The following is an 18195-nucleotide window of genomic DNA, read 5'->3' as shown; positions in this document are numbered from 1 at the left end:
AAAAAACCAGTATAATAACCTCCAAGTGAAATAAAGTAAAGAATTAGTAGTCTGTCACGGTGCGTTTTATTACTTCTATTCTGCAGGGTCTTTTTTTAAGAGCATCTAAGCACATGCATATAAAATAGCCCAAAAAGGCATGTATTCTAGAGTTATTCCTATGCATATACCCCAGCCATATTTTTCCTCTTTCCTTCGATAAAATTGCCACATAATAATGAATCATTTCATAAATAATGGGTTTAGGGGCTTATCAGGGCAGGCTGGCCAGTGCGGCTGCCTTATCTCTGTTGGACACATTGCTGAAGTGTTCCTCTCTCCATACTAAATAGGAAACTGGACGTGCTGAGGATTACATCCAATTCTCCAGCAGCCACCCAACAACTCCCCTAAAAAAAAAACCCACCCACAGCAGCCATGAATAGGCCACAAAATGGCTTCAGACACTTATACAAATGAAAGACAAACGGTAAGTAATTCCTAAATACTGTATGGACCTTTTGTTTTAGGATCTGGCTGGTGGTGGGTGTTAAGATCAGGGGTGGGGGGGTCTCATTGTTCTTGACTGCTTCTCTTACCCGTGGCTGTGACTGTGAGGATCCCATAGAAAAAAAACCCCAAGCAGAATATGGGATGTGACATTTTATTTTCGTTTTGTATGGGAGATGGGGCTCTGGCCCGAGGAATAGGGGACAGAAGAAGTTCTGCCATGTTTTATTGGATGTTTTCATTAAAAGTCAGTGGGAGACAGATGTGTGTATATTGAACCGGACCGGTCTGTATTCATCGGGGTTAACCCTTTCATTGCTCGGCAATGTAGTGCAACCTCCATATTCTGTACTGACCCACAGACTCTGTGGTAACGAATCTATATATATATATATATATATATATATATATATATATATATATATAATGTTTGTGAATACTATTTATTGACTGATATGATAAATACATCGTGTGTAACCCGTTCAGTTCCGTGGGAGCTTGTAGGGTACCGTTATTTCATAGGGAAATGCTTTTTTTTCTCTAGGGTATGGGAATTTTTTATTTTATAGTTACAGGTACTCTGAACTAAAGATTGCAATCATTTAATATGGGTAATAAATACTTTTAATAAAGGCATCAAATAATTTACGAAGCACAAAGAAAAAAACATGCCAACCATATTATATTTATGAATGTGTATATATTGATATATTTGGGGAATAGAATGACTCCTTCATATCGTATGAACATAAAAACAATACTAAAAGGAATCACGGGCGCGCTAGGTCATTTTAAAGCCATTTTGAGATATTTAAGAAGCATTTTTGTTCTGTTAAACGTGACCGGTGTTTGTAAAAAAAAACAAAAAAAAAAACATGTTCTAAAAGACCGAAACGTTGGTCTTTTTGATGTACTATTTTCACTAATACACCTTTTATACTTCATCACGTTGTGTGCTGTCTCTTGATTTATTTATGCGTATCGTATATTTGCATTACTCTTATGGGACATGTACCACCAGCTTTTTTTGCCTCGTGGGAGTGCCAACTGACCTTGATGACTATATAAATATATATATATATATATATATATATATATATATATATATATATATATATATATATATATATACATATATATATCTGTACCGTGTTAGCAGAGCTTTAATAATCAAAAATGAATAGATGAGAACGGTAGACATACATACCATACACATTTTAAGTTATGGTGGATGAAAAAGGTGACAAAAAACCTCCACCGTTATCATATAGCAATAAAGAATATCACTTTGAGCACATTCCCATGGTGAAAGGCAGGGTTGCAGATCTGTCTACATGTGAATGTGCTCACAAGTGATATTCTTTATTGGATATACATTAAAAAAAATATTATTATTAAAATGAATTGGACACACACAGTAACACTGAATCACAGGGAATTCCCGTCAGAGCTCATTTAAAGTCTTAGAAATATTAAACTAATAAAGCAAATTATTGTCCACATGTGTTTATATTATTGCTATACATATATATATATATGATCGATAAGATATAAATATGTGTATTACATTGTGTATTTCGTTATATTAGAATTGGACGTCATGTTCATTTACAAATACATTGTAGGTTTATATTGTGTTTATGGACCGAACAACAATTCTGTCTGAACAATAACAATACTAGAATAGTAATAATATTACTAATAAACAATAATAATAATGATGATTATTATTATTGTTGATATATTACTCAGTTCATTTTACCTGTGCTGTGTGAGTGCTGGTTAACAAGAACTCAGCCTGGCCCAGTGTAGCCAATGAATATATAGAGAAGGTGATACCTTGTTGTAAGTAACTGTTGATGTATTAGTGGGCATGGATAAGGAGCTATGAGATTGGGAAGGTTTTATTGAGGTTGTATCTGAGGTTACACAGATAACACGAACAGGATGCTGCTGTCTGTCTCCTAACTATAACATAACAGGCACATGGATACAATGTGATAACTGATAACATGAATCATTTTTCCTTTAAAGAAATATAAAAGTGCTCGATTAAAACAGCGGCATCTTACATACACACTGTAAAAGTGCTTTTTCAATCTCTTTAATACTTGTGTACAAGGTATTATAATATTAATAGATTAATTACTCCAGTACTCGAGGGGCCTTTGATAACAATCAAGACATCATTATATTTGTAATGTAAAAAAAGGAATATAAACGCAGAGCTGCCTTTGCATTTGAATACGTTTTGATTTGTATTTGCCTTTTCATCCTTTCAACATATGACATATTTGCAAAATAAAAATATATACAAGTGACTAGATATGAATCCCTGGCCTTTGGTACATTAACCATTTCGGTGCTGGAAGGACCTTTAACGACACAAAGCAACATTAAAGGGGTTACATTTAAAAAAATAAAAAATAAAAGATAGTGATTCCGGGCACTTGGAAAACAGCAAATTCAGGAAGAACCGAGAGCAGCATCTATTCTGACTTTCTATTGTGAAAGTTCAATAATTCATTAAAGCCCAGTATTAGACAAAGACCCGTACCGTTTGAGATAAGGTTTAATTACTGAAATGTAATGATCGACATACTATCAATAATAGAGCGATCCCCGCAATATCATGTCCCAATAATAACAGCAACAAGTATAATGTGTATGTGACTGCCATGTACATTACAATACACATTTAATAGGGATTAAATAGCGGTATGCTTTGCATGAAATGTCTTTTATTGCTAAATCGCCAATGCTATTGCTAAATTATATATTTTTATACAATACTTAGATAATAATTTGTCAAACGATTTAGCATATTTTACTTTAATCATTCTTATTTAGAATTGTTAGGAATAATGTTATTGTATCAGTGCTTTAGATCATGTTGGTCTTAATTAAAGGGTATTGTTTGGATAAGTGATCAATAGCAACAGTTATTTCAGTTTATCCAGAAACTTGCCAAAATAAAACCCCAGGAAATAGCAACGAAATTGAAGATGTTCAAAGTGTCTGTATTAAGAATATTTTTTCTAAAGCTCAGCATTTGTATTTATGTCACATAACACAGCTTCTCATACTACCTCATTACAGACATTTATGTATGTATGTATAAAATACAATATACATAGGCCGTTCCCACTAACACGTATATATGTATACTGTACATGTACACACCATGCATATTAATTACATTGTTTAAATAATAAATAAGTGGGTTATGTAACGTAATTATTTATACATTACATTAATAGATTAGCATTATATCTCTTTGTATATATTGTGTGTGTGTGTGTGTGTGTGTATATATATATATATATATATATATATATAGGTTTCCTTGGGTTCTCAGAGATAATAAGGTTCGCAAGTCCCATCATTTAAAATGCAAGCCTTCAGGGTTTATTTATTATTGTATTTCACTTATTTACAAAGCTGCTCATTGGGAAATTGGTTGAATCCAGTCACAGCCCGAGAAACAATTCGTGTGGCCGGCTCCTCTGACGCAGAAGGGTTAATGATCCTTGGCTGGCCGCCCATTGGTTTGAACCTTCCGACCTTGCTTTATCCACAGATAATAATAACATAACAGCAGTATAATAATAATAATAATAATAATAATAATAATAATAATCATGACACTATCATCACATTATTATTATTATTGTGATACTTGTTTTTATTTTATATACATGTACCTGCTTGTGTTCCACTGTTCTCATTTAATGTGCAGTTTAATCCAGTGGTGACCCCCCCTCACATCTGTCTACAGAGATAACAGCCAGACATATACAGCACAGACACATGGAGGTAACAGGGGTGGTGCAATGTGCTCCTGCATGTGGACTGGCCCCTCTGCTCCCATTAGGCTCCTGGATTCTCAGCTCCCATTACTACCCCCACCCCCCCACCCCCTCCAGCACTAATAATGATATTTGGTTCCTGGCTTCTCTGGCAGCGAAAGGGTTTGGATTTGATTTTGGATACATGATATAAATTTAATGTGCGATTAAAGATGTGTAAAAGTCACTATATCTTGATTTTTTTTTATTGGAAGGAGTTAAAGGGAAGCTGTGTGGATTTTATACAGAGGGAGACAGTACATACATTCTGTTATTATTCTGAAAGTCACTGATACTATGAATTGCAATGGTGTGTGTTGCTTTGATAAAAATCCGGTATCAAATGGCAAAAATTGCTACAGTACGAGGGAGTAATGTGCATACCCCCCCCAAAAAACAACATATTATCCCCTGAATGTAGTCGGTGTATTGCAGTGTGAGTAAGAAGTATACAGTGAGGTACAATTATAACAACATCAGGAGAAAACCCAGGTCCCAAGATTATCTTTACCCTAATTCTAAACTTTACCCTAATCCTAAATGTTACCCTGAAGTATATAGGGGCTGTGTTTATTGTAACGAATTACAGAGATCCCATTTATTCTGACGAATTACAGAGATCCCATTTATTCTAACGAATTACAGAGGTCCCGTCACCCCAAGGATTCCAAGAGGGAGAATATAGCCCTCTACTGTTATTATATTCATATTGCCCTAACCTATAACCATTTAGTTGATGGCCCCTCTGTCAGCCAAGGGGGTTAAATAACTATTGGGATAAAAACATGGAAACCATGTGTATACTTTGCCAGTAGTAGAGGCCGTGGTTGGGTCAGGCTTGTGCCCCTTCAGGTTTGGGGTTCATGTACTTGTACCTTACTAGTCAGGTGTGTTACCTAAAGATGTTTGTTTTCCTGCCCCCAGGTAGGGTTCCTGTGGGAGGTGACAGTCCTGGTATGAGCACTGTGTCCCCCTCTGTCCCTGAAGATGATGGAGAGGTTGGGGACAGACATGGGTGACACTCAGGGTGTCGCATCCGCCACCCAAGACCCGGCAGAGGCGGAGAGCAAGCGTGGGGTGTGTGTGGGGGTCGGGGAGGAGATGAGTGGGATGGGGCAGGGGGCGGCCCCCGGATCCCCCCGGGCTGTGCCGGTGATTGAGCTGCACAGGAGGGGGGAGGGATCCGGGCATATAAAGGGCAGAGAACAGGAGCTGATGCTGCAGAACGTGAGGACCACCGAGCTGTGCAGAGCCCCCCTAACAGTGCTGGGACCCCCCCTCACCGCACCCACCGAGCTGTGCAGAGCCCCCCTAACAGTGCTGGGACCCCCCCTCACCGCACCCACCGAGCTGTGCAGAGCCCCCCTAACAGTGCTGGGACCCCCCCTCACCGCACCCACCGAGCTGTGCAGAGCCCCCCTAACAGTGCTGGGACCCCCCCTCAGCGCACCCACCGAGCTGTGCAGAGCCCCCCTAACAGTGCTGGGACCCCCCCTCACTGCACCCACCGAGCTGTGCAGAGCCCCCCTAACAGTGCTCGGACCCCCCCTCACTGCTACCACCGAGCTGTGCAGACCCCCGATCCCCCCGCCTGTGACAGCTGAACAAGTCCACGAAGCCCGGATGGTGCAGCTGAGTCCCCCGGCTTCCCTCCCCCTGCAGGCGCCCGGCAGAACCATGTTATACGGACTGAGCCAGCCCCTGGTCCCGGAAAACAGGTGGGTTCCAATGCAGAGCATGTCACCTTCTACTTTACTGTATTTCCCTCTGCAGAGCATCTCAGCTGCTAATATATACAGCATCTCAGCTGCTAATACATACAGCAACGCATTCTGCAGAGCATCTCAGCTGCTAATACATACAGCATCTCATTCTGCAGAGCATATCAGCTACTAATACGTACAGCATCTCATTCTGCAGAGCATCTCAGCTACTAATATATACAGCATCTCATTCTGCAAAGCATCTCAGCTACTAATACATACAGCATCTCAGCTACTAACACATACAGCATCTCATCCTGCAGAGTATCTCAGCTACTAATACACGCATAATCTCATCCTGCAGAGCATCTCAGCGACTAATACATACAGCATTCCATCCTGCAGAGTATCTCAGCTACTAATACACACATAATCTCATCTGCAGAGCATCTCAGCTACTAATACATACAGCATCTCATCTATACGTATCTATTCTTATTCATCCTGCAGAGCATGTCAGCTCATCACACTCATATCAGCAGAGTACCCCCGCTCATTATATACCTACACCATAAGTGTCACAGGTACTAATACATACAGCATCTTATCATGCAGAGCATCTCAGCTCATCTCAGGCTGAGCATCACGCAGCCAGCCTCAGACTCGCACTCACCTCTCTCTACCTTTCTCTCTGCTTCTCTCGCATTTTCTCGCCTCCCCTTGTTTCTCTTTGGCAATCTCTCTCTCCCCCCCCCTCTCTCTCCCAACTCTCTCCCTCTCTTTCTCCCCCCTCCTCTCTCACCTCTCCCCCCTCTCCCACTCCTCTCTCTCCCCCCTCTCTCCGCCTCCCTCTCTCTCCTCTCCCCTCTCCTCTTCTTACCCCCCTTTATTTTTTACATTATTTAGTGTTTTCACGTTTCTAGTTTTTTTCGCTGTTTATTTTCCACGAGTTAATTATCTTTATTTCCTTTTTTTACTGTAATTTTCTTCTTCTCTGTCTTACCATCTTTTTTTCACCTTTTTTTTAGATCACTCCTCCACTTCTTGTACTATTATTATTAGCATCTCTCATTCATCATACAACCTGTTCTCTTAATGCTTCTATTCTGTTTCATATTCTAATTGAACACAACCTGTGCCTGTTCTTACATGTGCTCTTTTATGTCTCACCTTGAGATTCCTTCCCTGTACTGTGTGTTTTCTGTTTATTTCCCCTGTATCAAACCACTGGACACCCACATTACTCACCCTCCAATAAGGCAGTGTTATGGTCAGCCATACAAATGGCAAATGCTTATTTATTAAAATCTTCCAGCAAAACATGGGACAACAAACTGCACCAGATACTCTTTTGGTGCCGGGAGACCAGTGACAGCCAAATGCCGCTAGTGCTCCTGGAATGTGGCCACCGGATTACTTTGGGGATCACATGGTCGCAACTGGCCCCCCAGTGTTGTTATTGGAAGTAAAGTGGATACACTTCCATTACGATGACATCGCAATGTCCCCATAGAATGAGCATTTAGAGCATGACTTACACCTGACTGCCAGTCCTCGTGACGTACACCTGACTGCCAGTCCTCATGACGTACACCTGACTGCCAGTCCTCATGACGTACACCTGACTGCCAGTCCTCATGACGTATACCTGACTGCCAGTCCTCGTGACGTACACCTGACTGCCAGTCCTCGTGACGTACACCTGTGCCAGTCCTCGTGACATACACCTGACTGCCAGTCCTTGTGACATACACCTGACTGCCAGTCCTCATGAAGTACACCTGACTGCCAGTCCTCATGACGCACACATGACGTGCCAGTCCTCATGACGCACACATGACGTGCCAGTCCTCATGACGTACACCTGACTGCCAGTCCTCGTGACGTACACCTGATGTGCCAGTCCTCATGATGTTCACCTGACTGCCAGTCCTCATGACGTACACAAACTGCAAGTCCTCATGACGTATATCTGTGTGCCAGTTCTCATGACGTACACCTGACTGCCAGTCCTCATGATGTACACCTGACTGCCAGTCCTCATGACGTATACCTGTGTGGCAGTTCTCATGAAGTACACCTGATGTGCCAGTTCTCATGACGTACACCTAACTGCCAGTCCTCATGACGTACACAAACTGCAAGTCCTCATGACGTATACCTGTGTGCCAGTTCTCATGACGTACACCTGACTGCCAGTCCTCATGACGTACACCTGACTGCCAGTCCTCATGATGTACACCTAACTGCCAGTCCTCATGACGTACACAAACTGCAAGTCCTCATGACGTACACCTGACTGCCAGTCCTCCTGACGTACACAGACTGCCAGTCCTCATGATGTACACCTGACTGCCAGTCCTCCTGACGTACACAGACTGACAGTCCTCATGATGTACACCTGACTGCCAGTCCTCCTGACGTACACAAACTGCAAGTCCTTATGACGTACACCTGACTGCCAGTCCTCCTGACGTACACAGACTGCCAGTCCTCATGATGTACACCTGACTGCCAGTCCACCTGACGTACACAGACTGCCAGTCCTCATGATGTACACCTGACTGCCAGTCCTCCTGACGTACACAGACTGACAGTCCTCATGATGTACACCTGACTGCCAGTCCTCCTGACGTACACAGACTGCCAGTCCTCATGATGTACACCTGACTGCCAGTCCTCCTGACGTACACAGACTGCCAGTCCTCATGACGTACACCTGATGTGCCATCCTCGTGACAGACAGTAAACGGACAGTCTGGGGGTTATGAGAAAATATTCCAATTATAACCAATGTGATGTTTTTTTTTATAAATCTGGTGCAGTTTTTTCATCAGTTTTTCCTGGTTTTGAAGCCAGGAGATTTTGATGAGTGGGTAATTTATAATAAACGATTCATTTTTTAAACTTTTTTTTAAAATCAGTTTTGCAGCTGGGAGACTCTGATAAATAACCATTTTTTTCTGAGCTGTACAAATCTGCTTAATAATGGCTGTAGTGGCTGTATGAATCTTCTCACATTGTCACACGTTGTTGCAAATGACGAATGCCAATATGTGTTCTGTTGCATTGCGCAACTGATACCATTACATTTAAAACAGGATTATGTGCACTTTTAATTTTAAAACGTGTTATTAAATATCAATAATTAATTTAACATATTTTATGATAGTCATACTGTGAAAATAATAGATTTTGTTAATGTATATAATGAAACATCTGTGCGTAGTCAAAAGAACTGATCATTGATACACAGTTTAAAGCTGAGAGAACAATACAAACAGACTTTGTAGGATTTACACCGGGTACAAATAATTGTTTGACTTGCATACAGACATTATTTTGGTTCATTTACATGTGTGTTATGAAGATCACATGTTTGTGCCCTAATACCTGAATAAAAAAAACATTTCTCACACTTAAGGCTCATATTAGAAAAAAAGGGTTAATGCAATCAAAATAATAATAGTTTTTTTCATTTGCGACACTTACTAGTTATTACATAGACCAAAAAGTCTCCAGGTGGAAAAATTGGGCCAAACCAGCTCAAAAATGATTTTTTTACAGAGGAAAATCCCTTTGCTTTTTAAGGTGTTCATATATATATATATATATATATATATATATATATATATATATATATATATATATATATATATATATATATATATATATATATATATATATATATATATATATATATATATATATATATATATATATATTTATTGCAGTGGGAGACTTTGATACATAGCCCTGAAGCATCTCATTTGCTGATGATCCTTCTGCATATCCCCCTTGTGCTGGTCTGCATTTTAATCTCACCCAGCAATTAGCAATTCATTTCATTTCCATTCCCAAATCTTAACTTTCCATATATCCTCTCTTACCATATGGATTATGTCTTCTGCATCCTTTATCCTTGTAATTTCATCCCACTTCCTGTCCTCCTTCACTTCCTCTTCCTCTTCATTTCCTTAAAACATCCTCTTATTGCTTCCTTTAAACAAGCAACCTATCTCCCTACTTCCAGACACCCTTTCCCTGCCAGGCGACCTGCCCATTAATCCCCCTTTAATCTTTTTCTCACAATAAGAACATTCTTCCCATTTCACATCCTTATCCTTCGTCCTCTTTTGTACCAAATCTTGAAATCCTGTTATTCTTTAATTGTTTTATGACAACCTTTTTATTAAACCAAATGTAAGCAATTATTCTATTCTCTCTCTATTTTCTAAGAGTAATAAATTGCACCAGTTTTGTGTTAGCAGAAATCTCCCTGGTTAACAATCGGTGTCAGGTAGAAGCCTAATTACCACTTGGGGACTTTGTATCAAGGTAAAAGTGGAGTATTTCTGATTGTACCCCATGAAAGAAAAAAATCCTATAGCTTTCAATGGGATTTTCCATTGATATATAGGGTAAGGATTGTTTCCCCTGTATTGCATCACTTTTGCCTTTGTACGTAGATCCCTAAACTAGCCAAATGTTGTATATAGGTATATAACCTCTACCAGTATGTAACCTGTTTCTGAATGTTATCGCAGACAGGGCTACCAAGAAATAAACCGGGCCCATAGACTATTAATCCCCTAACTGATTCTTACACTGCAATGTGCTGCAGGCCTCTGGGGCAGTCAATAGTTAAGCTTCATGTATGGATATTATTATATCTGCAGCGGCTTCTATGGGGATCCGGACACCTTCCCGATGTTCAACAATAATTCCCGATCCAAGAGACGATCAGGCCCCTATGAGGTGGAAGTCACTGAAGGTAATTCCCAGGTTTATTACAGGGGTTATTAACAAGCCGTGTATGTGTGTGTGTGTGTGCGTGTGTGCGAGTGTGCGAGTGTGCGAGTGTGCGAGTGTGCGTGTGTGCAGTGGCAAAGATCAGCATCCAACAAGAGAGACAACAGAACTGGTTACATTTTATTCACTGATTGATTCATCTTTGGTGTTCCATAGATATTATTATTGTCTTTTGTATGTACAGTATGGCGCCAACATATTGCACAGCTCAGTACAATGTGGGAGGGAAGACAATAACATTGTACATATATGTACAATGCGTTTTGCCGCCCTGCACAAAGGCTGACTGCTGCTGCCCGGCCCCAGCCACCCCCCCAGAAACTGCCACTGCCCGGCCCAAGCAACGTCCTGCTCACCCACCCGCCTGGGCCTAACAACATCCCGGCCAAACACCCACCCGCCGACATGACCTCCCACCTGCTTCCTTTTTGTCACCCTCCAGAAACCGCCGCTCTGTGCAAATGCACCCGTTGATCACCCAGTCCCACCGGCCCTGGTTAAGACAAACTGAGACAATAGGAAGGAAGTTCCTACCCCCAGGATTTTACAATCTAGAAATTGTTCAGGCATTCGCCAGGTCCATTACTGCAGCTAGAATCCCGTACATAACGTTTTACAATAGATTAAAGAACAGTAATTGTTTAGTACTTTGTCTGTATAATATTTTTTTTTTACATTTTGAACATTTTATTTATTTTGACAAAATGCAAGTGTGCTCAAAAACATACGTCACAGCTTGAATATTTATTGTTCTTATAAGGAAACAAAATATATCATAATTTCTTTCAATTATTTATAGTAAGAAATGATAGCAGTGATTATTATTATACAACCATTACATTGCTAGATCCCTTCAATAGTTACATTTAAAAGTAATATTAAGTATTTCAAGTTCAGTAATAATGACCATTATTTTCCTGATTCTTCCTTTTTTGGCACTATATGCAAAAATAAAGGAAAATAAGTAACCGTTTCTACATTTAAAATCCTGTCTCTTGTCAATAATAATTTTTTGGTGAACCTTTCTTTGAGGATATCAGGTTTAAACAATATCACATTAGTAGTTATGTTTATTTAAAAAGGAGCATCAGAAAAGACATCTATTCCTGTTCTGGTGTTTGCTGATTATGTTCTTCACTAGCCAGGGATAGAAAGGGCCCCAAAATGAATGGCCATGTGTATCTACAGTTAATAAAGGTTGGGGCAAAATTCTTTACTGCATGTTAGAAAGATTTGAACAATATTACTGCAAACTAGTGTAAAAAAATAATAATTAAATAGTTGTCTATCTCTGTGCCCCCTTGTACTATCCCACTTTGAGCACTGCTACCCACCCAAAGATATACAGTTTAAATCATAGATGTGTTATTTTTAGCAGGTCCCCATACAAAAGTGGTCCGGCGAATCTTCACCAACAGTCGGGAGAGGTGGAGGCAGCAGAATGTAAATGGTGCTTTTTCTGAGCTTCGCAAACTGATCCCCACTCACCCACCAGATAAAAAACTCAGCAAGAATGAAATCCTCCGCCTGGCCATGAAATATATCAACTTCCTGGCCCAACTTCTCGATGACCAGGAGGAAGAAGGCAACCAAAGAAGCAAAATTACTAAAGATAATGGGATGGTCCAGCAAGATCTTGTGCATGACATGCTGTCTCCAAACTCTAGCTATGGAAGTTCCTTGGATGGAGCACAAAGCCCTGAAAGCTTCACAGAGGACCACGATACACTAGACTCCAAGCACAGCAGAAGCCTTCACCAATCCATTCTCCCTATAGAAGGCAATGGACAACGATGAACAGTTACTGGAACATTGGTGCCATCCCCAGTGATTTTACTTGGGTATTAACTATCATTCCATTGGGGGTTGGACAGCTCTCCATTTTCTTGGTGTTGAAGAAGATCACACTAGGGATGATGAGAAAATATTTATCCATTAGGTACTCTATCTGAATTGAAGAGGAGGTACATCTTTGTAATGTACTGATCATCCCTACACTGAAATGAAATCAGCTGTGCAAGAGGACTGCTTTTCTTCACAGTTTAGGTTTATTCTATCCCACTTGTCTACCACTTAGAGGGCTTGTCCAAGCATCAAATATGTAGCATTTTATTAGCTATGTGCAACTTGGGATACATACTAATAAGAGAGACAAGATGAACATGTAGTACATACATCCTTAGTAACAGCCTCACCTGGGATTTTGGAACCTGTGGGCACATACTAAGGGATTATTTTTACTTGGTACCTGTTGAAAAGAAGGTACATACATTTGTATCAGATTGGTTAAGTTCAAGTCAGTATTATTTATAATAGTTTGACAATTTGTCATATGATCCATCATTTGCAGCAAGAACAGTGTTTAAAAACATTGATTTATAATGTATCAATTTTTTATATTTCAAGGCCTTTTAGTAGCTGAGGCTGTGTTTGTTTTAATATAGAATATGACTATGCTACCCATTGACTTTGTATATGGCAGAATATCCGGTGTTGGGGTTTGTTTTTTTACCGCAAAGCTACAAGTCCCAGTGTTACACCCTCTTGCATTTATTCAGTGGTATTTTCATGTTCGTAGCAGGGATCCAATCCCTAAATCTTTACAAATCAATAATACAGCTGGCGTTTCCAATTCGTACATTGCTGCTTAGACAAATAAGTACGTAAGTACAGCATAATGGCCTTATGTACTGGTGCGGAGGGGATTCTTGTATCCTTTCGGCAGATAAAAATGGGCTAAATTGTCTAGTTTAAGCAACAACAAGAAAACTGCATTACATTCTTTAAAGGAGCAATCCCAGCTGACTGTGTGTAATATTTTTTTTTACATATGATTGAAGCAGGGAGTCTCCTGAGCGGAACACCATGACTTTCAGCTCCAGGAACCCTCTGCTTTCAGAGACACAGACCCTCCGAAGGGGGTGTCGGTATCTCCTGCACGTTTAAAGCTCTCGCATCACGTGGGCTAATAGGAAGCCGCACCGGATGACATCACAGCTTCCTATTGGCCCGCAGGATGCGGGAGATTTGAAAAGCGGCCATTACGTGAAACCCAGGTAGCGAGCCGGAGTGGTTACCAGCACCCTCTACGGAGGTGTGTATCTCCGGAAGCAGGGGGTTCCCGGAGATGAAATCAATGGGGTTCAGCTCCGGAGACCCCCTGCTTCAATTCAATGTAAAAAAAAAAAAAAGAAGCAGCTATCTTGGATTGTCCCTTTAAATGAAAAAATCCGCTTGATTTGAAATGAGCCTCTGCTCCACTTTTCTTTTACAGCTAGTCGACTTTGATAAGCGGACCCCTATATATAGTAATATATGTACAGTGTATCGGATTAAAAAATATGGCGCCCTTAGGCACTTACCTGGTGCTGCCCTCCTCCTCCAGCGCCGCTCTGTCCCGTTGCCATGACAACGTGACGCTGTGTGACGCCATGTTGCCGGCCGTGCATGTGCGATTGGCGCTTGCTGGCCGCACATGCGCGGCCTGCAACGCTGATCGCACATGCGTCCGAGCGACTGGCAAGCGCCAATCGTGCATGCCGTCCCCAAATTCTGCCGCTTTAGGATTGGGCCTATCAAGTCTAATGGGAAGTTCGCCACTGTATGTACAAAGAATATACCGTGTATATAAAGGGTCTCGGGTCTATCTATCATAATCCCCTGTTGGCAAAATTAGTTTGATAATTATTCCCCTTAATGGAGTGCAAGGTACAAAGCCGGTATGGGGGTGAGAGACCTCTTCATTAGGCCTGTAAAATCCTGTAGTTGATTCTTATTTTTAAGGCAGCCAAGGTGAATCAAAACATTAATAATATGACATCAAGGGACACATATTCCAATCTCACGGATACTTTAAAAAGCCCTATAATAGCTGGTTTACATACATGGCCCTATTCTGTCCAGTTGCACTGGGTTACATCTATTCTATGATGGGTCTCTGAATTATCTGCACTAATCAAACCTTTCTTAGGTGTGCAATCCATATACTGTATTAACGTATTTGAAATATCTGCTTTTCTAAAGTAATGTCGTCCCGTGTCAAAATAAACATACCTGGCCCCTTTTACTGGTTAAATTAGCTACCATTTATATCCTCGCGATATTTAAGCCCTTTTGTCAACTCTGCCATCTTCTGGGTTAATTAACTGCATAGCTTTGCCATTTCAAGGTTCTGCATTTTGATGTTACATGTCCCACATCAATTTAATTCAACTTCAATTATTAATGCAGTGGTGCTCACCTCCAGTCCTCAAGACCCCCTAACAAGCCAGGTTTTAAGGATATCCCAGCATCAGCACAGGTGGCTCAGATGCTCAGTCTTTGGCTGAGCCACGAATTGAGACCCCTGTGCTCAAGCTGAGATATCCTGAAAACCTGACCTGTTGCAGGTCTTGAGGAGTGGAGTTGAGCACCACTGCATTAATGAATACAGCTCAACCCCCTTATAACGCTATGCTTGGGGTCCAAAGAATCACATAGCGTTATAAGAGGATCGCGGTAGGAATAATGTACAATTGTATGCCTTGAACAATAAAGTATTTAAGACACCAATAATTCTGTTGTACAGTATTCATAAATACAAAAATTGGGAGCCACGCTTGCATCGTGATATAAGCGGATTCGCGTTGTAACGGATCGTGTTATAACAGGGTTGAGCTGTATAATTATCGATTAAAGATTGGCCCCAAGTAAAGGGGGAAATTACGTTCCCTGAATGTTCACATAGGAGCACTTGCTTGTGTCTGCTTCAAATGTAAGAAAATCGGTAGTGAAGGGTCATTTGTTGCATTAATTAGAGGAGTTTAGCCAAAAGCAGATAGTGCCAAAGTAAGTTATTAATAAAAGTCTCCGGCTGCAAAAGCCGGGCAAAAAGACCTGCAACATTATACCACAATATTTAGCAAACATGAGAATCTCAAGTTCTGTAGCTGGGAGACTTTGATAATTGTTGGGTATAAAAACAACACCAGATTTATCATTGGGGGGAGAAATGGCCGCTATTTGTCAAAGAAAATAAAAACTCCACTTTTCTCAGACGTTTGTTTTCCTGTTTTGCCGCTGAGAGACCTTGCGGTTATTTATCAAATCTCCCGGTTCCGAAACACGGGCAAAAATACTGCACCAGGTTCACCAAAACAGCTCATTGGTTTTAATAGAACACGACTTCTTGATACATTACTTTTTCTGCAGTTTTTCCGCCCAGTTTTGCAGTTTCCAGACTTTGATAAATTACTAAATTAGTTGTTTTTTTGTGTGCGAGAACCAGACAAAGTTACAATATTGTGCACAATAGGCAGACGAGGTCACAACTACCTCCATATAATTGGGGGTTATTTATTAAAGTCTTCTAGAGGCAGAAAAAAAATGAAACCCTTTAATTGGATCCTTCCCTGCATTTGGTAATCTGGTGCTGTTTTCCCCCTTGTTTTGCAGCCAAAGGGCACTTAATGACAGAGTAAAAAGGATCTGAACATTGGTTTTATGGCAGACACTTGTGCCTCTTGATACACACAGCTTGCAATCAAAAGGTACATGGACCTTTATGCTTTTTAAAAAATAAATAAATAATTGTAGCCTTGTTACTAAACACAAGCTCGTTACCTGAGGTAATGTGTAAATGTACAGACTTGTAATTGGAAAGGTACATATATTTTTATCGCCCTCCTCTCTTGCTTGCGCTATGTCTTGATGTAAATGACAGCACTTTCCGTGAATGTTGTACTTGTTACAGTGAGTCTTGAGTCGGGGTTCTGCATTTCCTGCGGGGAATTTAAGTAACCCAGGCCTTGGTACCCTTTTAACCCTTTCTCAGCCGGAGGGGGCCTGCAGCGCACGTCGGAGCAAGACGTTACAGACCCGCCGCCGCCTGCCAGCAGGGAAAGAGTTAACCTTGTCAAGCCGTTTTTTGCTATTTAGAAAACACATTTGTTATAATATATCTAATGCAATATCGAGAACATTCATAAATAAAAGTTCTCCAAAGCTGTATTATATCTCCGTTCATGTGTCATCGGATTTATCTTTTCAAAGCCGCATTCAGTGGGGGGAAAGTCTCTCACCTACAAAACTGGCACAAGAAACAGCACCAAATATATCAATGCAAATGTTTCTCATAGGAACCAATGGGATTTCTACCTGGGATAAATCTATTGCATTAGCTATGCGCCAGTTTTGGAGGCAGGAGACTTTGTTAAATATACCCCACTAATGTTTTCATTTATTTCTATCAAAAAGTGATGGGAAAAACCTTTGGGGGGAATTCCTGAAGGGACAGTTAATGGGGCCTGTCCACTTCTTTTGAATTGTTTTCCAAGTTAACCCTGGTTTTGAAAATGTCCAATTTATCATCCCAATGGGAAATTGAAGCGAGCTGGAGAGGTTTATGTTTTGAAAGAAGACCCTCCCGGCTGTCAAATAAAACTGCACCGAAATGTTTCTAGAATAAACATTCCCCCAAAATATCAGTAGGATTTTCTGCTTTGATAAATCAAGTGCAGGATTTTTTTGGAGCGGTTGTGACCCAAGTTTTGCAACCGGGTGTTTCCTAGCGACAAAACTGAAACACAACGGGTGCAAAAACAAAACAGCACCAGATTTATTATAGAGCAAAATCCCACTGTGGTTTAAAAAAAAAATGTCCTTGATAAATCTGGTGCTGTTTTCTTTGCTCTGAATCTTGGATAAATGAAATTTAGGGGGGGGGGGGAGGGAAGCGTCAGCACCTTCACTCTGACGCAAGTTCTGTAGTAAATATGAAAATATGGTGTGCTTATATCAAATGTACAAATAAACTTGTAAATACAATCTTACTTATATTTGTTGACATGTAATGATGACGAATGCAAGTGCTACATAGGCTGTCTGATTTACTAATATTCACCAAAAAGGATAGATATATAGATGTGTATGATTGCGTGCGTTATTATTTAAAAAAACAAATAACATAACAATATTGTATATACTATATACACTATGTAAAAATGTTTGTGTAGTATTACTACAAATAGTAAGGAAATTATAATATAATCTCAAATATAATAATTCATATCGTGTGTGTGTATACACACACACACACACACACACACACACACACACACACACACACACACACACACACACACACACACACACACACACACACACACACACACACACACACACACACACACACACACACACACACACACAATGTGTAAATATCACACACATGTAAATAATACACACACTGTATATGTGTAATATATATATATAAATCTAATCTTTCATATTACTTTGTACAAAGACCGCGCAAGTGAAGTTGGTGGTAAGATATCTAGCAGTCACTGCAGTAAGATGAAGCTATA

At 40.3% G+C, this 18195-nt stretch overlaps 1 protein-coding gene across 7 annotated transcripts in view; it reads left to right on the top strand.

Moving 5' to 3' along the window:
* The first annotated feature begins 330 nt into the window (after window positions 1-330).
* TAL1 (TAL bHLH transcription factor 1, erythroid differentiation factor) overlaps window positions 331-18195 on the top strand; it is a 43775-nt gene continuing 25910 nt past the window's right edge. For 4 of the 7 annotated variants that reach the window (XR_012804069.1, XR_012804070.1, XR_012804068.1 and 1 more), the window contains exons 1-4: window positions 333-469; window positions 5262-6055; window positions 10720-10814; window positions 12228-13114. Coding sequence is in view for 2 of the 7 variants with exons in the window: in XM_075616268.1 (XP_075472383.1) it covers window positions 5325-6055; window positions 10720-10814; window positions 12228-12649 (1248 nt within the window). In the remaining 5 variants the exon portion in view is untranslated. Of the gene's footprint in view, window positions 470-5261; window positions 6056-10719; window positions 10815-12227; window positions 17662-18195 lie in introns of those variants that run through there. The other 3 variants (XM_075616268.1, XR_012804072.1, XM_075616269.1) reach the window with 3 other exon arrangements.

This window comes from Ascaphus truei, chromosome 10 (assembly GCF_040206685.1).
Source record: "Ascaphus truei isolate aAscTru1 chromosome 10, aAscTru1.hap1, whole genome shotgun sequence".
Taxonomy (NCBI): Eukaryota; Metazoa; Chordata; class Amphibia; order Anura; family Ascaphidae; genus Ascaphus; species Ascaphus truei.
This window is presented reverse-complemented; position numbering and strand designations above follow the sequence as displayed.